Below are 23440 nucleotides of genomic sequence, written 5' to 3'. Positions count from 1 at the left end.
GAGTTTTATGAGCTAGTATAAACTACTACCCTGTGTGTAAAAGCATGTTAAAAGTCAGCGCAGTATATTTCACTAGCTTGTGAATGAATGAGGTTGTGATGTGAATGACAAAAAAAAAAGGTGTACTTGGTCAATAACGGTAAATGAACAGCCTATGAGACTGCAGTGACAGACTGACTGAAATGTGAGACAACACTGGTGTGTTCTGATATTAACAGTTGTTGAATGGAAATGGCTTAGAATGGGCAGTGGACAGCTTGACAAGATCTGGTTTAATGAAACTGTTAAAAAGTTGTCCCAGTGGAATTGATAGCTTTCCAGTGTTTATGTGGATGGAATGAGGTGGTTTCCAATGGGACTGTAAATAATAAACTGTGATAATCACAATAGCTGACTACTGAATTCCACAATGCGTCACACAAAGTAACAAGCTTATTCCGGTCGGCGTAGTTCTAACGTGATTCAAGTGGCCTGTGTCTAATCATTGTTTGCAACTGGCTGCAAAAATCTAAAAGCTAAGACTAAAAGTAATAAAGATTTTCCAGACATTTTCTTTGGCATTAGATTACCAGCTCTTTGACAATGTGACTTAGTGATTAGCACATTTACCCAACACATCCCTGTGGAGTTCATGTCCTCCCTGCGCTTCAGGGGTTTCCTCCCTTACAGAAAATGGATGAATGGAGGGTTTTTTTTTGGATAGCATGGAAGGATGGCTTTCTTAACTACAGAAAATCTACTGGCGCTGTATCAGCATGTCTGTTCTTCCTTAAAAAAGACAACAAAAAGAAGCTATTACTACCTGACTCTGACTCCTTCTTTCCCTACTTTTGCTTGGCTCCATATGGGTAGATTAAAGAATGCTGTGGATGCTCTTATTTGAATAGTCTAAAGACTGGACTTACTGAAAATAGTTTATGACCAACTCTCATCTCATTTCATGTCATCCCAGTGGATAACTTCACTCAAATGTTAACTGAAATAATAAGGCCCTGATGCTTGTACTGTAATGCTTGTACCTTTTAACACATCTAGTATTTTATATTATAGAATAAAGTTGTACAGAGTAACGATGAATAATCACATTATCCGGTGTCACAAAGAAGAGGATGGGTTTCCTTTTGCAATTGCTTCCTCTAAATGTTTCTTCCTCATATTGTCTTAGGGAGTTTTTCCTTGCTGCTGTCTCCACTGACTCATCAGGGATATAAATCTACAGTATGTATGGATATCTGTAGAGCTGCTTTGTGACAATGGTCATTGTTCAAAGCACTATATGAATAAAAGGGAATTGAAAATAGTAAATAAGAACCAAAATAAAACCATGCAAACCAGGTATTCGTTTGAATTTCAATTTCACTTTCAAGTTCACTTACACAAAAAAGAGAAGAGTTATCTTTAACTGCTAGAAATGAGGTATTGTACTGTAAATTGTTCTGTTTTGTTATGTAGCGCCACTTCTAACGACCACTTCTGACTAGTGCCACAGACACAATAGACGAGACATGAGATTTAAAATGGACCAATCAATTGTATCCTGTCTCCAGCCTTCAGAGCAATTGTTCTTATCAATTTTGAGCGACGTTGTATGAGTGAATAATGCATCCTATTGCTCTTCTGGACCACATGAGCTCACCCTGGACATAATCTACTAGAGATAAAAAGGCTAGAAACAACAGCAGCTTTTGTATGTGAGGTCACACATAATATTAAGATGCTGATGTTTTCCTCTGAATCACAGTGAAATTCATTTTATGTTGCCAGCATTAAATTATCTGGTGCATATTCTTAGTAAAAGACCTGACCCTGAATTCAGTGATATTCCTGATTTCTTGAATTTCTAGGACAAACAAAAATCTAGGACAAAAAAAGTCTTTCTATGACAATTTCCTTTTTCACTGCACATATTCAATATGCAATACACAAAAGGCACATTCCTTTTTTGACTATAGACTCTTCCTGTAACAGACTCTATAGATTTAGTTTTAATCTAATGAGTGTAAATATTGATTTAGCTTGGCATTATGTGAGTAATGGTTCAGCATGATGTCTGACAAACAGAGGTCATGTTGTTACACCCCGCTGATGCAAAACAGTCACATGACTATGGCATGGGAAGGCCCTCATCGGGTGGGGTTTGACGTGGAGTGTGGGAAAGATGTCCAGGTGGTGGGTGGTGGTCCTCAGGGATGCGAGCGACAGCTGGGGTATATTCTTATTCCCTATCCTGCTCTCTATCTCTGTTTATTACTCAGGTTCTATCGCTCTGGATCTATGTCCTGTTTCTTCATCGTCTCTTTTCCTGTTCTTTCAAAATCTGCCTTCATTTCCTTATCCCTTTAGCCATTTCCTCTCTTCTCGCAGTTATCCTCAGCCGGTAATGGCAGATAGACAGATGGCTGGAAGCAGGGCTCTGGATCTACCTGTGAGGACAGCTGGTGGCTTCCCATTAACGCTTAAACAGAGGGTTGCCTTTGCGTCCCCAACTGTCACCTGAGCACCATGAGGGCCAGGGACAGGCTCAATGGAAAACAGCAATTTAAAAAATTATAAGGAGAAAAACATAAAACTTCCGTTCTGTCCATTATGCACATATATTGTGTACATTTTGATATGTGTACTCTGCATTCCTGTAGCGAATGAAGCTTTATGCTTATGTGTGTATTAGTATATCCTTGTCTAATCTAATCCCAGATTTAAACAATTCGAAATATACCTTTATGAAAACTTAATCCATTATCTGATATTTCTGAGCATGATTATGAACCTGGCTTTTACAGAAGCATTAGTCAGTAATGTGTTTCGATCTATTTGCATTCTTTCCATCTCCTTTTTTTTTTGTTAACAGCCTTAGACATGACAGGAGCATAAAAGCTAATTAAAGGTAAATGCTGAATGACCTTCAGGAATCTGTAAGAAAAGCTGAATCATGTGGGCAGACAGACATTAGAGGCATGTGACAACGTGTGTGAAGACGGCTACGCCTAATTTGCTAAGTCTTGATGTCTACTGTCCTTGTTTGCATGTCTGGGTGACGACCACTTCCTAAAATTTCATACAAGCTTCTTATTATGAGCTTTCATAACACTTCATGACACTTTCTTTGCCTGACGCCTATGAGCAGCCACATCGGGAACCGTTAGATAAACCTATCTCTCCTTTGCACCGCCTGATGACTCGTGCAGACAGACGAGTGTAAAGTGAGACACTCAGACGCCTGTTGGGAGGAAGGGTTACACAAGGACTTCTCATTAACCACAAGCAAGATACGTTTAACCAAATCAGTTGTTGTAAGCGCTTCAGTAACAGGAGCGATGCTATCAGTTTCAGTTAATGGCCTATGTGAGCAAGGGCAGTTAAGTGGAAAGCCTGAGCCTTATTTTTTTTTGTCCTAAGAGGAAAGCTGCAGAGCTTCAGGGCAACAATTTTCAGAGAGGATGTTACATCAGTCAAATTCATTCAGAAATCTTTCAGAATTTAATGTAATATATCAAAACAACTGAAGAATGTAGAAATCTAGATTATGGGTAATGGGATAGAAAGAACTTCTTTGTAATGCATTATAACAAATATTGAGGCTGTTGTCCATAGTTCATAGTGTGTGTGCGTGCATGTGTGTGTTTAATATTATTCACATGATCTAACCCTATGCTGATATTACATTCATTTTCCACGTGCATTACTCAGAGCCATCATTTCAGGGACTGCACGAAAAGCCACGTTAATTTGATATTTTTCTTGTTTCTGTGAAAATCAGGTAAACATTCACATATTTGTGTCTAATAATTTCCCTAGCATATGTGAGCCAAGGTTTCTTCAGTTTATAAATACGTAAATACCTGCAATCAATTCCCATTTACTGTCTGTCGCACAAAAATCGTTGGGTTCATCATAAACGACCTGTCGTTATAGAGCACCGTTAGGATATGAGATATGTAAAGATTGGCAGAAAGCAGCACAGATGCATTTCTCTTGGTGCCAATGATGAGCGTATGCTACTAATATAGCTAGCTCGCTTTGCTAGTATGCTAATAGGTGTACGATGCAAATCCATAAACGATAACCCTGGGTGTGACTACGACACGGTTTGTTTCACTGTGTATGAGATATTCACTTCTTTCTGACAAAGGTTTATTCATGCAGTCAGTTTAGAATGGAAATTCCAGGATAAGCTCAGATGTTGAAATGTTTGATGAACTGTAAAACTCTTCATTTTTCTTCACAAATCATCCACATGTCTTGTAGTAGCTTGGGTCTTAAAGCTCACATCGATGACTAATACCTCTCAGAGCTGCACTATTATTCAGGATGTAACACTGTGTATTTATTAAATTAGCAAGCAAACACTGTTATCTCTTCAGTCTGTGTACTGTCATTGCTTCAGAGCAAACTATTCCACTAATCCTAGGCACAATCTATTTTACCCACAACCCACTTTACCGCTTTAATGCCTATCCTTTCTTTTTTGGAGTATAACAGTGTTACACAGAAATAACTCATCAGAAAAATCATCCAACATCTTGGTCTTTATTTATTGATATTTTTTTTTACAGGTTTCTGTAGGAAGCCGTTAAAAATATTTAATGAGGTTTTTGAGCTCCATTTCATGCACTGAACTTCACTGAACTTCAGAGCTCGAAACATACCTCTGCTTAACAAACGATTTTGCTTCAGTGACTAAGCTTGTTAAGCAGAGGTATGTTTTTCTACTGAATCACGCTTCTGCTTCCGCTTATTACTGATTGTTAACAAATTATTCGTTTCTGAAGCTAGCTGTAAATAATACCACAGAAGCATGGGTAACCTCATCTGAGTGCTCAGGTTATGACAATATTAGCAATGAAGTTGGCTGACAATAAAAATCTAGACAATTACATTTTAATATATAAAGCACTTTCAGTTTTTGGACTGATAATGATAATAATTAGAAGAAAATATAGGAAAATGTAAGAAAAGCTGAATCATGTGGGCAGACAGACATTAAAGGCATGTGACAACGTGTGTGATGACGGCTGCGGCTAACATGCTAAGTCTTGCTGTCCTTATTTGCATGACTGTGAAGTCCACTTCCTAAAATTTCAGACAAGCTTCTCGTTATGAGCTGGAGAGGTTGCGTTAGAGAGACACTTTCTTTGCATCACGCCTATGAGCAGCCACATCGGGAACAGTTAGATAAACTTATCTCTCCTCTGCACCTCCGACAGCCCGATGACTCGTGCAGACAGACGAGCATAAAGTGAGACACTCGGACGCCTGTTGGGAGGAAGGGTTGCACAAGGACTTCTCATTAACCACAAGCAAGATACATTTAAAAAAATCGTTGGAAATCGTTGGCTGCATCCCAATTTGCCTATCGTCCACCCTAAATAGAGTCAATGATCAGAATTAGTGTCTCAAATCATAGTATGTTTAAAAATGCGTATCCCAATTTTACCCAGATGGACTAATATTTCTAGTAGATTCCTAAAAGTGTGGATCTGTGGACACTTTTTCAGGTAATATTGCCTACAACCCTCTTGCTCTTGTTGCATGTTTATAGTCATGTGCATAAAGAGAGCTTAAAGTATGTAATGAAGTTAATTGCACATTTCTCTTCTAATAAAAGTTAATCATAATAGAAATCTGTACACGATGTATGTGGTCATGAAGTGACATAGTGGGAGATATTGCACATTCAATAGAAATGATTAAAATAGGAAGTATAAAAAATTAGAATATATAAGCAAATAAAATCAGAGTTTTGTATTTTGTGTTCAAACTAATTAAATTAATTAAAGCTTTTGTGACTGATTTTAGAGATGCAAATGAAATGTGTGGAAAATAAAATCAAGGGAATGATAAATTAAATATGATAGAGTACAAATCATAAAAGGAACAATGGATGAAAAAACGCTTTACATTATGTTAGTATGTTCCAGTACATGCACCATCTTTTGCTACACACACAAACATATGTACTTTTCCTTCTAAAGACTTTATTTTTAGTGCAGAGTACTGTATCTTTAGGCAAATTAGGAAGCAGCTAGAGTCTGACAGTAGATGATGCCACCATGGACCTGTCAAACTCACCAAAAATAGCTAACACAATCAGCCCTCCATGAGCTCCAGTAATCGAACTCCATTGGCTCGGCCCTGCTGTTTGTGTTCACATTGCAGTCCTAATGGTGCACAGTCCACAGATAGACAAACTCAAGCTGTCGCAATATGTACAGGACACTGCTTCCTCTTGATGTCCCCTTGTCCCTTCCCCCTATAATCAATACGCCATGTTTTAGGCACAAGTTTTAGAGCAGAATTGGATGAGGCTGCTGCTCAGGGTGTAAACCTAGTGAGCCTGAGACCGAGCCTGAACAATAGACCTTCATCAATCTCTGTCACCGCAGATGGGTGTTGGGGAGCTTAAAGTTTCAGAAGGTCACGTCCTTTGTCCAATCCTGATGAATATATGCAAAAGGAACAGGAGCAATGGTTGAAAGACAGAAAAAAGGACTGCACTCGTCTAACCATGTGCAAACGCTATTGTGGCCATGAGTAATGGACTCACAGAGTAATATTGTGTGGGTCAGCTTAAACCATTTCTTCTTAGATAATATCTATTCAGTTGATATATCTGTATTAATATTTTGCCATCCATAAAACAACAACCATATATATTTTTTTTCATTCATCTTTGTCCTTTCAGTAGAAAATGAAAGTTTATACTGCTCTTATTCACAGTCTACTACAAAATATTCACCAGATTAATCCATAGACTCCATATATTGTTTTTTTTTGTATTGTTGATCCATCTTAAAATGCTGAAGACCAGAAGACATTAAAAAAAAAATTATCAAGTGGAAATGCTGCTTGTTTTCTCACTCTTTGTCCTATCCTTTGGACATTAAAATTGGTGTGTAGCCAGTTCTCTGCGTGCATCACCATTATTAAGCTCCTATAGCAGCACTTCTGGAAGTGTGTGTAGACAGAGGGTCCACAGTTCAGCTTGTTCAGAATGCAGCAGCCTTTGTCCTTTCCAAAGAAAAGAAAGAAAGATACATTGACTAACTCTGAATGGTTTAGCATTGTATCATGTTGAGCTCCTAAAGCAATATAGCCCGTCCCTGCAACTTTGCACAGCTGAAAGAGGACTACTGTCACTCCAGACAATTATATTTTAATATATAAAGCACATGAACATGGAAGCACATTTTTAGTTCATATGCATATTAGTTTTTTTTCTACCATATAAAATCTGTAATGCTATACACTTTGAGAACACCTTCGTAACAACAAAAAAGAGGGGTCCAGGGAAGAATAGCTTACTGCTCAGAAATCCCATTTCCAAACTACTTTTATTTAGTATAAATTTTAATTTATTGAGGGATGTGGTAGCTCAGTGGTTAAGGTGTTGGGCTACTGATCGGAAGGTCATGGTTCAAATCCCAGGTCCACCAAGCTGCCACTGCTGGGCCCCTGAGCAAGGCCCTTAACCCTCAGTTGCTCAGTTGTAAGTCACTCTGGATAAGGGTGTCTGCTAAATGTCGTAAATGTAAATTTAGTACTGAATGGCTATAATTGTTTGACTGTTTACTTAAGATTTTAAATCAAACCTCAGACACAAATAGGCTTGGATGTAAGATGCTCTGCTCAGGAGATTTATGTCCACAATGCATTTGACAGACACCTTTATCCAAAGCAACTTACATTTTATACAACTGAGGGCTAAGAGCTCAAGGGCCCAGCAGTGGCAGCTTGGTGGACCTAGTATTCAAACCTGCTTTGCAGTACTCTAACATCTTAACCACTAAACTACAACATGCCATACTGGATAAGTTCAAAGAGCACATACTGCTTCTCCGTCATCTCTTTCGATATGATGGATATATACAATAAAGAATTCTTCCTCCAGACTGTTTAAGTTTAATGGCAATACCAGTAGCTCCATGCACTGATAAACGTTATTACTACAGCAACCAGGAGTAGGTACTGTTACTAAAGACTTCACATAAGACAGCGACTGTCAATGTGAACGTACAATTCCCGGGATAAGCTCCTGAACTGCCGGGAACCTGATCCGGATAAAACATTCAGACGAATAAATGATACGTACACGTTTATATAATGAGCCTGATGTTTATATAATTAGCCGTGTTTACAAAATACACATGTTCCTTGGTGCATAAAAGGTTTGAGAACAACTGACCTCCAATATATAGAGCACATGTTTTAGGTAGGAATAGTTTTAAACTGCGATTTATGAGAGTTGCAGTCAGTCGTGAAAATTAATTGTGTGTAGCATTTCGTCAGTCTGACTGGACAACACTGATCGTGAGTGTGTGAGAGAGAGAGAGAGAGAGAGAGTGTGTTTTCTGTGTGTGTGCAAGAGACAGTGTTTTCTGTGTGTGTGCAGAGAGAGAGAGATAGAGAGAGAGTGGGAGAGAGAGTGTGTGCAGAGAGAGAGAGAGAGATGGAGTGAGAGAGAGAGTGGGAGAGAGAGAGATAGTGTGTGTGTGTGTGTGTGTAGAGAGAGAGAGAGAGAGAGAGAGAGAGAGAGAGAGAGAGAGAGAGAGTGTTTTTTGTATGTGTGTATGTGTGTGTGTGTTTTCTGTGTGTGTGTGTTTTCTGTGTGTGTGTGTTTTCCGTGTGTCTGGGCGGGGCGTGGCTCTCCCAGCCAATCACACGTGCTTCAATCCTCTATAACACTGAGCTGGAGAAGTTCAGTGTGTATATATATGTATGCATGTGTGTGTGCGCGCGCGTGCGCGTGTGTGTGAAGGAGAGAGAGAGAGAGAGAGAGAGAGAGAGCGAGAGAGAGATAGACATCCAGCAGCCAGTCAGTGTAGAGTAAAGTGTGATCCGAGGATGGATGCAATACCGTGTAGTCTCGCTTTCCTCCTTCTGTTCTTTAACGCTTGGATTCACCAATCTGAAGGTAAGCCTGTGTGTGTGTGTGCGGGTGTGTGTGTGTGTGTGCGGGTGTGTGTTAACAGTGTAATTTATTTCCCGTTTCTCGGGGAAGTTGTGTGGCGGAAGCCGCCGTGTGTTGCTCTTTGTTTGGAGGAGCGAAGCTGTGCGGACCGGAGACTCTGTTCAAAGATGGCGCAGGTCAGAGAGAGAGAGAGAGAGAGAGAGAGAGAGAGAGAAAGAGAGAGAGCCGCTTTCTACAGGAATGTTTATTGTTTAGAGGAGGGAGGGATGTGTCTGTCTGTCTGTGTCTGTGTGTGTGTCTGTGTGTCTGTGTGCTGTGGAGAAACAGGATAGACAGACAGACAGACAGAGAAAACAGACTGGACATTCAGACGTGTTTTTAATCTTCATCAACCTCAATAAATCACACGAAACACTTTAATAAACCCGATTACTGTGTTCTAACGAATAAAAACCTCTCTCTCTCTCTCTCTCTCTCTCTCTCTCTCTCTCTCTCTCTCTCTCTCTCTCACACACACACACACACACACACACACTTTACTTCTAATCCTTCTCCTTGTGCCCCGTTTGTGTTTACTTTACTAGGCGACGTTGTGATTCACAAAACCGCTAAAGTGTCCATAGTTACGGTTCCTTCCCGAGTCAAACCCGTTCTCAAACCAAATATAATGTAAACGTTAACATTCGATACGAAGTTCGAACTTGTTTCTCGACACGAACTGAGTTGAGCCGTGAAACGTGAATAATTCAGCGGTGTTTATGTGTCGCAGCTCCTACAGCGGTTACTATACAGTTTAGCTAGCAGGCTAAAGCTTTTTTAGCTTCGTGTTCAGGTCCGCTTCACATCATTTCGATCAAATTACTTTAATTAACTAGTTATGTATTCGTACGGAAGTTATAAACTAGTTATAACAAGCTGAATAACGGGTTAATACAGAGCTAAGATGATGGTTATCCGAGTTAACCGTTAATCTTGTGTTTTTAGCCGTGCTACCTGTTAGCTAAAAACTTACAAACGTCTAACTTCACCACTTTTACCTCCATAAAATCGTTATCGCCAGAAATAATACATCGTTTAGGGATATATTCAATTCGTATTGAATTCGTATTCATTTGTACGGCGCTTTAAACAATGGACGATCGTCTCAAAGAGGCTTTACAGAACATAAACAGTTAATATAAAGATTAATATGATACAAAAAATGCAAGATTTATATTAGATATATTTAAAATGGGTTTGTATTTATCACCGATGAGCAAGTCTGAGGTGATTCAGGTGACTGTGAGGAGGAAAAACTCCCTTAGATGAAAGAGGAAGAACCTGGAGAGGAACCAAAGGACTCAAAGTGGAACCTCATCCAAATGAGGATGAGGTTCCACTTTGAGCCCTTTGGTTCTCAAAAGTGGAAACTCCATGTGGTCTTTAAGGACAACAACCTCCTCAGAGACCACATGGAGTTTCATCTCCTCTTTAGTATAGAAGAGTCTAAACCGGCGCTGGAACGTCTCTAGATGTCTCAGGATCCTCACACGGTTGGCCTCGTCTCAGTCAAGGTTCCCCTTTAAAGCGTGCGTTTGTTAACTAAATTGCTATTTAATAGTTAATAGTTAAACGTCAAAAACAATTTTTCTGTTCAACGATGATGTGTGTGTGTGTGTGTGTGTATATATATATATATATATTTGGGATGATAAAAGTGCACACTTTATTATAAACTGGATGATTTTATGCTTTTGTTCAGCATTGCAGTGTAGCCAATATTCAGCACATTGATTTTATTTGTACTGAATTTTCAGAATTTGAAGCATGCGGTTGTTCTGTCAGTCCATGCTATAAAATGTCCGTACATCATATAAAAAAAAAAACTATTGAAGCAACAACAAGAAAAAAAGACAGGTAGTGAACATCAGAACGGCGGACTAAGCAAAACGAGGCGGCATCACGGTCAGTTTAATATAAAATCTGTCTGTTGCCGTCTTTGTCAGATTGGTCTGATAGCGGGTATCAGGCTCAATACTTGCATGAATCGTTGGATCATAATCAGATCAATCTGACATGTTTTCTGATGTGATCTATGTGATATCTGGCAGGCTTCAACACAAGCCCTGTCCGTCACTCGGTAGCTGATCTGTTATTCATCGTCACCCGTCCACACCATGAAAATGTCCGTGGGTCAGTTGAGGGGAAAAAAAAAATCAGGATTGATACGCTACTGATCATCAGCTCCGACTCTGATGTCGGTCTTCATAATAATCAGATCTGAGCCTGAGTTTGGTTTGTCCTCTTTTCTGCTTTTCAACACTATTGTTTTTTCCCCCATTTTTTTCTGTAATACCGTGTATCATGTACAGCAATGCTGCGATTGTGCCCTGAAATTCTTACACACAGAGGACAGAGAACCCTTGGTACGGCATATTTAACACAATTTAGCAGCTGGTTTGCTGGGACAAGCTTGTCTTTTTGTGCAGAATATAGGATTTCTAAACACCGGCTTTAGAAATGTGATGAAGGGCAGCGTTAAAAATACGACGTGTTAATTAACAGCTTTTTGTAAGTCTTTATTTTATATTACGATATACAAGTGCTAAAACGAGGGCGAGCAGTAATGTTGGATATTAGCGTTAAAGTTCCTTGTTTTTTCCTCTGTTTTAGACTCAGAAGGTAAAGAAATGCTGCTACAATATATTTTAGCACACATCGATGCTCTGTGTTATTATTAAACCAACAAAGCAGGACGCGTTTTTCTTTTTCGTGTGTACAAAATAATTCTCATTCCATTATAAGAAAATGATTCTTCGACCCCCCTTAGGAGCTCTGAGGCACAGCTAGTTTAGCCGTTGTTTTATTCAGTGATAAGCGAGATATAATTTCACTCATGTGTTGAGGTGTTCCAGTACAGGCCGAAAGAACACACCGTTCCCGGCATAACACTAAATTTCACTTAACAAGTACTGGAGCAGTGAGGAGAGATGTAGGCTATTGATCAGTTTTTAGAAGGTACACTTTCCCAAATATGATTCTTAAAACTTCTGGAGCTTGTGAGCTGTTCATTGTCAAGATTTTTTTCCCCCAATTTCTTTCCTAATCTAAGATAGTTGGTCATTTTTCTTACACGTGATTATGATGAATCCTCGGCGAAATCTAAAGCACCGAAAGTCTCAACATTTTTGTTATTCGCTCCTAAGGGTGTACAAACTTTTGCACTCACTCACAGTAATGTTTTTTAGCACTTCACTACAATGCCCTGTCTTCCTGTTAAGAAACAGGAACACCAGCGTGAATGCGAGGAAGACGAAGGTTGTGGCAGTCGTCCTCCTGGGCGGATCGTGGTGATGTCTAGCTGTTGTCGCGAGGACTGGAGTTTGATGTGTGCGTGTTGAGCTGTCGGAAACCTTTCAGCGTTCCGTGTCCTTATGACCACATGGCCATTATGACCATAATGTCACAGGAACGTGTCCCGATGCAGCACTGTATATGTACTGTACTAGCTATATTGTAGAATTTAAAGCGATTTACCGGGTTAACCTGTAAACAGCAGTAAGTTGAGCAGTAAATCAAATAACACGATGCAGTACAAGTGCTCAATACACTTGATACACCATTTTATACGTTTCATTATACTGTAATATGATTTAATTCGTAGGAGGTTTGTACGTATTGCTGCTGTTTGTTAAACCTGCACGAACAGCGCTCTCTTCTGCCGGCACAACGAGCTCGACTCCACTGACTCAGCGGTGGAAGCGCACGAGTCAGTGCAAGCTAGTTGTGTTGTCTATGCAGATAATCTATTTGCTCTTGTTCGCGCATTTCCTGGTTCCACGATTTGTCAGGAAAAAGAAAAAAAAAAAAAAAAGGGAAAATTGCATCAGAAAAGGAAACCCACAGAAAGTGCTTTAGTCTATTGCGAGTGGTAGTGCGAGTGTAATTGCGAGTGACGGCTGGCAAAGGCAGGGGGTGGAAATTTGTGCAGTTAGCTTGTGTGTGCAGTTTTCGTTAGGGTAATCATTCAGAGCGACGAGTTAGCGCTAACGTTAGCACCGGGCTTATTTGTAAAATAGGATTACGTTTAGAACGTCTCTGAGAAACTGATGAAGCTACATAAACATCTACATTTTATGAATCAAAGCTTTGGCAGAACAAGTGACTGCTATTATTCAGCTGATATTTATTGTGTGTGGTGGGAGGAGCGGGTGGGGGGACGGAGGACAGGATGGGACGGGACACTCCGTCCTTGACTTTCCTGTGCAGACGTGTTGTTTATTAACAGTCGAGAAATGAAGCCCACATGCAAGAGACAAAGTTTAAAGCTCTTGTTCCTGAATAAACGCAGCACTTTATAAGGTGTGTGAGTGTTAATGCTTCAACACATGAAACACATGATTAGATTAAGGCATACAGATTTGTACGCCGTACTCCTGTCCACACACACCGGGGAGCACAACGTGGGCCAGTGTTCACAATGAGGCCCTAACAAAGGGCTCCATATCGGTCCAGAGCCTTCGAGACGCAGCAGTTTTCTCCTGTTTTCCGACCGAGGAATCCAAAGTATTTTGATGACCCCGATCTAGCTGTTGTCATGGCTTAAGGGAGCACACGCACTCCGGGAAGCCGCGTTCGTGCCGGTGCAGTGGCGAGTTGAGACAACACGACAAGATTGACTGACAGTCAGAAGGAAGAGAAAAGATGGCATGAGGAGGAGCTGTTTTCCAAAAAAAAAAAACAACAACAACAACAATGTGTTGGTTTAGCACAGCACTAAAGCGGTTGCAATACGTTGTTATTGTTGCTATTAAGGTCAGATAGATTAGGATTCACAACATAAATTAGGACCTTATGACTAACTCTTTGTACACACTCGCACCTCGTACGCATACAAACAAACATGTGGAAACGGAGTCCAAACAGAAGCTTCTGGAGTTTTGAAATGTTGGAAAGTAAATGTTTAGAGTCTCGTGTATTTAAAACTTATAATGGCTGCATTATTAGCGACAGTGCTAACCAATTTGTGCCTAAATTCCGATTGTCCATACGTCTGACCTCTTCTGTCGGATAGTCCGACTGATCTGATCTAAAGTGGATCATAAGGTTTTGCACAAACGGGTGGAGTCCATGTCGCTCGAGTGAACTCCGTCATCACAGGAAAAAGAGGACACACCAATACTATATATTTCACTCAGGTTGTTAGAAGCCTTTATTTTGTCACATATACATTATAGCACAGTAAAATTCTGTGAAAAAAATTGCAGCAGAGAGTGTTAAGGGCCTTGCTCAAGGGCCCAACAGTGGCAGCTTGGCCAGTGCTGCGGCTCAAAACCCCTGATAAACAACCCAGAGCCTTAACAGCTTGAGCCACATATTGTCAATTATATATTTTATAAAATGCCAAAGAAAATACGTATATGTATAGAAAGAGCCCTGTATATGTATAGAAATAGCCCCATATATGTATAGAAATAACCCTGTATATGTATAGAAATAGCCCCATATATGTATAGAAATAACCCTGTATATGTATAGAAATAACCCTGTATATGTATAGAAATAACCCTGTATATGTATAGAAATAGCCCTGTATTTGTATAGAAATAGCCCCATATTTGTATAGAAATAGCCCTGTATATATATAGAAATAGCCCTGTATTTGTATAGAAATAGCCCTGTATATGTATAGAAATAGCCCCATATATGTATAGAAATAGCCCTGTATATGTATAGAAATAGCCCCATATATGTATAGAAATAACCCTGTATATGTATAGAAATAGCCCTGTATATGTATAGAAATAGCCCCATATATGTATAGAAATAACCCTGTATATGTATAGAAATAGCCCCATATATGTATAGAAATAGCCCTGTTTTTGGCGGATCCTAAAGGATACAGAGGTGTTGAAGTTTTTTATTAAATCAGACCCAGACTGTACAAGGTGCACGCTTATACACTTTGGAGCTGTTTATTTGGTGGATATTTGGTCATTTTTCTTCCATGTGATTATGAAAGAAACCTCAGTGAAATCTAACGCACTTCTTTAATCGCTCCTAAGGGTGTGCAAACTTTTGCACTCACTCTCACACAGTAAAGTTAAAGACTTCTTTAGCACTTGACTACAATGCCCAGAAATGCCTTTCAAATCCAGCCTGCATGCGAGAAAGAGGCGGAGAATCTTCTTTCTACTTTCTCTTCTTCTTCTTCTTCTTCTTCTTCTTCTTTACAGTTAATAATTCAATCCAGTTTGCATCACATTATATCACCATAACACTATATGGTCGTCGTTCAGACAGGAAGCTTTAATAACTTTCTCAAAGCTTTCTCAACACAGCACAACGCTAGCAGTGTTTGCAGTCGATTTTGTTCACCGTGCACTCAACTGAACCAGGTTAATTGGATCCGAGAGCCGGTGTTTGTTTTTACCTTATTACCCCCTCCGTTGTATGTGCACACGTTACAAAAGATCATGTGTCCTGTATGTCACAATGAAGCAGAGGCTAGGACGACCACGTGTCAAAGCTCCCTCGCCCCTCTATCACGTTTCCGTCTCTGTACTCCATGAGCCGTACCTGTTTGAGGACGGTTTCTCACTGCCGGTGATACGCAGACTACACCCAGACTGTGGTGTCTGCGGTTTCGGAGACAAGAGACAGCACTGTGATTAATGGCTCGTGTATCTGGATTGGTGCCAACTCCACATTGCAGTTTACACAGTTGACATGGTGGCATGAAAAATACACACAAGCGCTGAGCTGCTAGTTTGGAAATGAGAGAGAGCGCGAGATAGAGAGAGAGAGAGAGAGAGAGAGAGAGAGCACAATTGAATACGTTTATGTCTTTCACTGTAACACAGTTTGGATTATCAGATTATTTGTTCAACAGCTTTAAAAGAAAACATCTTTTCCTTCAGTCTCTTTTCAGAACCGGCTCCTTCAAAGGAAACACGTTTCTCCGTTCAGAAAGCGCAAACTGCTTTGCGATTTCCTCAGAGCTCTGGAAGATGTGTTAAAAAAAAAAGAAAAAAAAAAAAGAAGCATTTAGCAGCACGTGAGCATTTAGCGGAAAGTGCTACGTGACTCTTATTGCTCCTTTCCTCTCTCAGGGCTCATTAGCCTGTCAGGTTGTTGCACGCTGCTCTGTGGATCTGATGAACGTTTTTCTTTGTCCTGGACGCTATACTTAGAGAACAAACGCTTTTCTTATGCAGCCGTTTTCATGAAACAAGGTGCAGAGAGACGTACGTGTGCGGTGACATGCCAAAAAATACTGACCTTGGTAAAGCGGATGGAAAAATACCCAGAGGACCACAGCGTCGTCCTCGCTGGCAGCATTTCACCTGCTTCGACTGATGTCCCCGACTACACACTTCATGATTATTAAAATAATGCGAAAACCGTGTTGATTACAACTTAGTTTCCAAAGAGCACGAGACGTTAAGCAATATCTATGAGCCCGAAGTAGTGCAAAAGGTTTTACGTGTCTTGAAAATGCTTAAATTCAGGAACAAAAAAAAAAGACTTATTAAACAGGACAGCAGCGGATCACGTGCCCTGTCCTGATGCGGACACACCCACATCTGGTCACATCTGTTCTCCTTGAAAATAAATGTTTACCCAACATCTGAAAACTGCTTAGCAACGAAGACAGACTTCTCACGGTGTTTCTTTATGACGGTTCCATGACACCTCGAAAAAATAGCTACCAGATAAACCGTCCGATCTAATCTGATTGTAAACACTTCTGAGTAAACCCCCCCCCCCCCCCCTCTCTCTCTCTCTCTCTCTCTCTCATTACGTCAGTACAGTTTGGTAAGCACAGTGTTGCTGTTTTGTTCATTTCATTAAGGTTAACTGATAGAGAAACATGTTTAATAGAGAGCGTTTATTTAAAGCAGGGAATTTCATTAGAGCGTACGTAAGGTCCAAGAGAGCTGGAGAGGTGAAGGCTTTGTACTTAAGGGACAGACCAGGAGACATTTTTTTTTCTAACGACAGTTAAGTATTTTCATAATGAAACACAAGTTTACTGTGTATTTGTCAGCTGGAATCTTTTCCCTGCCAGTACGGAGGTCTGAATGCCACATCAGGACACGTGTAGATTCAAACTTTCTTTCCATTTCCAGCGTTTTAACAAACACCCTTATCTAGAGCGACTTACTTTTTTAGCTCATTTTATACAACTGAGTAATTGAGGGTTAAGGGCCTTTGCTCAGGGGCCCCAGCAGTGCAGCCTAAAAGGATGGATGTCAAACTCACAACCTTCTGATTGGTAGCCCAACAGTTTACCCACTAGGCTACGACATTCTTTGTCACGTACACAAACCTACACAGTACGACATGTAGCAGAACGGACTCACGACTGTCCTTGGTGTAAAAATAGCCAATCAACACAACATTTACTGCATTTAGCAAATGCTCTTTTCCAGAGCAATGAATTATTCTTATTTTTTCATCATCTTATTTTATCATCATCATCTCACATCTTTCAGCCGAGCAAGGTGAGGCAGCTTCCGTTAATGCCGCAGAGAAAAAAGTCACTGTCTTCCTGGCCTCAGTCCAACAACGCCCGCTGTGTCATGTGACGTCATAGCAGCACACATTCAGCCAGCTTTCCCGGACGTGGTACACGAGTACAGTGCTTGTGGAAAGTAAATGCACTCGTGTCTTCACTGGTAGAAGTCAAGCAGTGTTTTCCACACATTTTGAAAAAAGGGACAGCAAAATTATAATATCTGGTCGCAAAAAATCAAAGATTATTGGATCAGTTTCACTGGCGTGTTGGATTGTCCTCTTTGGTAAGATTTTCGTATTTATGAGCTTTGATGTAGGGTTGTGTCCTTGGATGACACTAGATTGTACCTGCAAGCTGAAATGTGTCTACATCCTGAAATTCCGAGGTGAACGATGGGGTTAACGCTAACTTGTTTTTGTCTCACCGCTGAGACACGGATGAGCACATTGTTCTATCTAGATTGCTGCAGCTCTCAGACGCTTGACAAGTTCCTGCAAACTGTAGTCATTGTGTGCGGTTTGGCAAAACAAGCATCACTCATTTATTTTTTTTTTTCTTTTTTTCTTTTGTTCTTGTTTTGAAGTGAAAGTAAATTTGAGCTCATTTCCGAGTTCTCTCTAGTCTTTTTTTTCCTATGAACCAGAGAGCAAAAAAGGTTGTTTTGGCTTTTAAAACTCATGCAGAAAGCTTAGGAACCACCCGAGAATGGAGATCAGATTAGATGATTGGATACACGAAAGCCTTCAGACATTCAGACTTACTTTTCTGTCCAACTCTCCAGAGCACACGGCTACAACTCAGGCCTTTGGCTCAGGCAGTACAGGTACAGACAAGCAGACAATCGGGTCTGTTCAGAGTCCGATCCCTTTCTCATCACGATCAAACAGTGAGATTAGACCTCAGATGCGCTGAATCTTTCAGATTGCTTTCATCTTGTTCTGATTGCACGGATTTTCTCATCTAGACAGGGTTCGATCTTTAACGGACCGAACGGCAAGTACGTGAAATGGTTCAACCGACGCTAGGCCGTAATCCGTACCCTGCTTTCCCAAACCAAATGAGTACATTTTATTCGTGATCGTATAAAAAAGAAAGCTCACATGGAAAAGCTCCGCTTTCTGCTCGCATCCTCTGTGTTTATGTAAGGGAACATTCCTGACCCCAGCACACAGGCAGAAACTGCGATCAGAAGCGATCAGTCGTGACTCGTCAGCGACGGCTCACATCTCAGAGACACGGCGTATACGCAGGATCCTGCACAAGACGCCGGTGCGACCCATGAGGGAGTTTACCATCGAGCGAGCACAAAGAGTGTTGCAGTGGTCTGTAATGCCGTGTGGGGGAGGCTGGGATGGTTTCATGCATCTGATTCTCTACATCTGTCTCAAAAAGACGGGCAATAATGGCCGGGACGGGGGAAGGGGCCAGGGCACCGACCTATGGAAATGATTCCGCACCCTCGTCTGATAAATAGGGGCTCATATGGTTATTTTTGGTAAGGGGGAAAAAGGAAAGCGGGGGAAGGGAATTGACCAACAAAAATCCTCTCACGCGCAGGCACCTCGCGAGCAGCACTAACACGCCGCTTTCCCTCCACCACCCATTCCATATACCGTACACTGCACCACATTGCACTGTTTCTTCTCCTCTATAAGTGCACACCATATACAAGGAGCCAGCGGCGTGAGCTGTGTTTCTGTGGCCAGGAGACACGGGATACATCATCCAGCTGCACACAAATGTAAAAGCAAGGGCTTGTGGGAAGCCACTGTGTCTCATTCAGCATACACACTGTGATGTGATGTCTCCTCTTATTAAAGTGTCTCATTCAGCTAAGCTGATATTAAAGCAAGGGTTTAAAAAACACTCGGTGTATCGTGGCTTTATTTCATGTATCAACAACATGAAGAGCTTTCACGAAAGCCCCCCCACCTCACCACTCACGCTTGTGGAACATCCTGACGGCTGTGTGGGTGTGTGTGTGTGTGTGTGTGGGTGTCTGTCTATGTGTATCTGTGTGTGGGAGTGTGTCTGTGTGTGGGTGTGTGTGTTTGTCTGTGTGTGGGTGTGTGTTTATGTATGTGTCTGTGTGTGTCTGTGTGTGTGTGTGGGTGTGTGTGTCAGTGTGGGTGTGTCTGTGTGTGTGTGTGTGGGTGTGTGTGTCAGTGTGGGTGTGTCTGTGTGGGTGTGTGTGGGTGTCTGTCTATGTGTATCTGTGTGTGGGAGTGTGTCTGTGTGTGGGTGTGTGTGTTTGTCTGTGTGTGGGTGTGTGTTTATGTATGTGTCTGTGTGTGTGTGTGTGGGTGTGTGTGTCAGTGTGGGTGTGTCTGTGTGTGTGTGTGTGGGTTTCTGTCTATGTGTATCTGTGTGTGGGAGTGTGTCTGTGTGTGGGTGTGTGTGTTTGTCTGTGTGTGGGTGTGTGTTTATGTATGTGTCTGTGTGTGTGTGTCTGTGTGGGTGTGTGTGTCTGTGTGTGGGTGTGTGTCTATGTATGTGTCTGTGTGTGGGTGTGTGTGTTTGTCTGTGTGTGGGTGTGTGTTTATGTATGTGTCTGTGTGTGTGTGTCTGTGTGGGTGTGTGTGTCTGTGTGTGGGTGTGTGTCTATGTATGTGTCTGTGTGTGGGTGTGTGTGTTTGTCTGTGTGTGGGTGTGTGTTTATGTATGTGTCTGTGTGTGTCTGTGTGTGTGTGTGTGTGTCTGTGTGTGGGTGTGTGTCTATGTATGTGTCTGTGTGTGGGTGTGTGTATGTGTCTGTGTGTGGGTGTGTGTCTATGTATGTGTCTGTGTGTGGGTGTGTGTATGTGTCTGTGTGGGTGTGTGTGGTTGTGAGTGTGTGTGTGTGTGTGTGTGGGTAGATACCACTGCTTGTGTGTGTGCGTGTGCGAGTGTGTGTGCGAGTGTGTGTGTGTGTGTGAGTGTGTGTGCGTGAGTGTGTGTGTGTGCATGAATAAGTGATGAATAGAATGTGCCTGGGATTGACATCACTTATTTTGTTCATAGAGACTTTTTCACTGCAGCCAACAAGACTTTCTGGTTGAAGGACATTTTTTGAAACGGTTATTTTTCATGTTTAATAAAAAAAGTCAATATGATTGGCATCTCTAAAGTATGTGCGTGTGCATGTGTGTGATTGTGCTCTGCGATGGACTTGCAACCTTTCCAGGTACAGTGATGTTCTCTTGGATCCCTGTGCTTCTGTGTAAAATAATAATAGTAATATTTTGAAAATATTTTTAGAGGCATTTGTATTAGAGGAATGTTTTGTCTTGCACTTTTTTTTAAAGTAAATATAGCACATCATTTCGAAACAATTCACCGGCTATTGTGCAATACCGTGACGGAAACGTGTGACATCAAAAACGTTTTGTACAGTAACTGATGACTGAGGAAATGAAAATATCACCAGACATCTCAGCATCCCAGTGTGAACCTAAACCTAACAAGACCTGTGTCTCGGGGCAGGACATAAACCATCCAGAGGGTTTTGTTTGATTTCAGGGGCAGAAAGGGGTGCCATAGGGTCCGCTACACGTTACCCAGGTTATTGTTGTACATATCTAAATAATGTTTACAATTAATATATTGTTTATTATATATTATAATAAATTATATTGGTGTACTTTATGTTTGAGGGCTTAAAGAGTTAAGAAGTGAGACAGCTTCACTTGGACTCAGAGCGTGTGAAATTAAATCTCCTTTCAGCTCGGTGAAGATAGGAGGTGAAATTGATCCATATCGGTCGGCAGCGCAGGAACGAGCTTAAGACGTTCTGCTTAGCTGAAAGTCACAGATGCTTCGCTTAATATTTTTTTTTTAGGACCGAAACTGTAAATCTGGAAATATTTCCTAATAAAAAAGCTTAGAAAGCTCTAAGCTTTATAAGCTATATATGATGCCGCAACATCAGTCCCACGTCGCTTGTTAAAGCTAACTATCTTGCGTGACTCGGTCTGCTCTGAATCACTCACAGCATTTAGCAGACACTCTTATCCAGAGTGACTTACATTTTTTTCCTTTTATTTAAGTTTATACACCTGAGCAATTGAGGGTTAAGGACCTTGCTCAGGGGCACTGCATTGGCAACTTGGTGGAAATGGCACGTTGTTCTGTAGGTCTCTGTTAATGATAAATGTTTTAAAAATCTTTAAACGGTATGTGTTTCTGCAAGTGTGTGTGTGTATGTATGAGTGTGTGTAGGAGTGTGTATGTGTGTATTTAAATGCATGTATATGCATGCATATGTATATGTATGAGCGTGAGTGTGTGTATGCGTGTGTGTGCGTGTGTGTTTGTGTGCGTGCTCTGCGTTGAACTGGCAACCCATCCAGGTACAGTGATGTTCTCTGTGTAAGATAAGCAGCACAGAAAATGGACAGATCTAAAGGAACACCATTGAGTCCTTTCCAGGAAGTGTTTTATTGGCATCAAGCAGGTTTAGATCAAAGTTGTTCTTGATCCGTATCCGTCTCACAGAGCGCTGATCGGTCTCTGGTTTAAAACGTGTACACATACGACGGTAAGACTCCGGTACAGACCCGCCAGAGACAACCGAATAGATTAGAGCACCGTCATGCAGTATTTCTTCATCCTGGGCATCTCGAAAGGCTCGTGAGCTTGAGAACTCCTCCAGGGCATCCGATGTACTAGAAGAGCTTAAGTGTAGAAATGATAGCACGATCACGCCTTTCTGTTTGAATCCCGTCCGTATTATTACTGTGAGAAGCGATAGCATCTGCTGAACCGGTTCTCACCTCATAGTCACGGCTGAGTAAGAACCAAGAGTAATATTCCACACACGCCCACAGATTGTGGTTATAGATAAGGACACCGCTCTAATCACACATCTAATATAGTTCTAGGTAACAGTTTTAAAAGATAGACAGGACAGCTATTTGGCAAGCGAACTCACGTTTAGTTTAGTTTGGTGAGGCTTCATTATTCCTGCAGAAGCGGGTATTATCGTATTACTGTCACACGGGCCTGATGATCTACTCATTAAAAGAAGATCTGCACAAATCAAATATGAGCGGTTCATATAGACAAACCCAGATTGGATAATAACCGCAGGACGCAACCTAATAATAAAAATAGATTGAAGAAATTTAATGAAATTCTGTAGCACTGAAGTATAAAAGCACTTCGTCACGTTCGGATGTTTTTCTCCCGAAGCTGAAGTGATCGTGAAACAAATCATTTTAACAACGTTTAAAAAAAATAAAAAGATAAACGTATGTATTTGTTTTAAATTATGATTTATAATTAAACGATTTAGAGGAAGATGTCGGTGGTAAGAAACAATGAAATAAAGTTAGTACAGTATAGTATAGTTGTATATAAACACTTGTTTACTGCATACATTTAACACACACGTGCGAAACAAACGTTATATCCATTAAAAAAAAGCTTAAGGCTTCAAAAAGGTGTAAAAGTTGCAACATTTTGAAGGATTATAAAGCGCTCGCTCTCGAACTCTCCGACTCCGCCATCTAATCGCTTCCCTTTCTAACGCCGGGTGATTTGATTAAGCCTTTAAACGCTGAAGCTACAGGCTCCAAAAAATGGGAAATTAAATTGCCATTGATTCTTGTTTTTTTTTTCCTCCCCGCTGCGGTGCTGCTTATTATATTAAACATCTTCCGTCCTTTTCATTCGCGTGTCTCTGGGGAAGCCTCTGCGTCCTGTGTTCGGCGGATAGCCGTGCCACAGCCTTAACGGCCTTCTGTACCGCTTCTTTTTTCCCTTTAAGGAAATTTCTTAGTTATATAAACTATGTTGAAGTTAATTTAAGGCTTTTAGAATTTCAGTGGCGACCAAATGGAAGGTTTCAGAAATACCAAAGCTGTTTTAGCAAAGGTCAAGAAAGTGTAATGAGTTAATGAACGAATATATTTGTGCTGAAAACTACTACATAACGTTACACCACGTTGACGTCTCAACAGAGTCTTCCAATTTTTTTAAAAAACATGAACCAAAGCGGCTTACATAAGAAATCGTGCGTAGCCGGGCCCGTATTCATAAAGAGTCTCAGAGAG

General features: G+C 40.9%; 1 protein-coding gene across 1 annotated transcript in view; it reads left to right on the top strand.

Annotated features, from left to right (window-relative positions):
- Positions 1–8713: 8713 nt before the first annotated feature.
- Positions 8714–23440, top strand: part of tgfbr1b (transforming growth factor, beta receptor 1 b) — a 73619-nt gene continuing 58892 nt past the window's right edge. The window contains exon 1 of the mRNA XM_060869651.1: positions 8714–8911. Within this exon, the coding sequence (XP_060725634.1) occupies positions 8716–8911 (196 nt within the window). The 5' untranslated portion in view covers positions 8714–8715. The remainder of the gene's footprint in view (positions 8912–23440) is intronic.

The sequence above is a fragment of the Tachysurus vachellii genome, chromosome 5, assembly GCF_030014155.1.
Source record: "Tachysurus vachellii isolate PV-2020 chromosome 5, HZAU_Pvac_v1, whole genome shotgun sequence".
Lineage (NCBI taxonomy): Eukaryota > Metazoa > Chordata > Actinopteri > Siluriformes > Bagridae > Tachysurus > Tachysurus vachellii.
The sequence above is the reverse complement of the archived record's forward strand: the minus strand, read 5'-3'. Positions and strand labels throughout refer to the sequence as shown.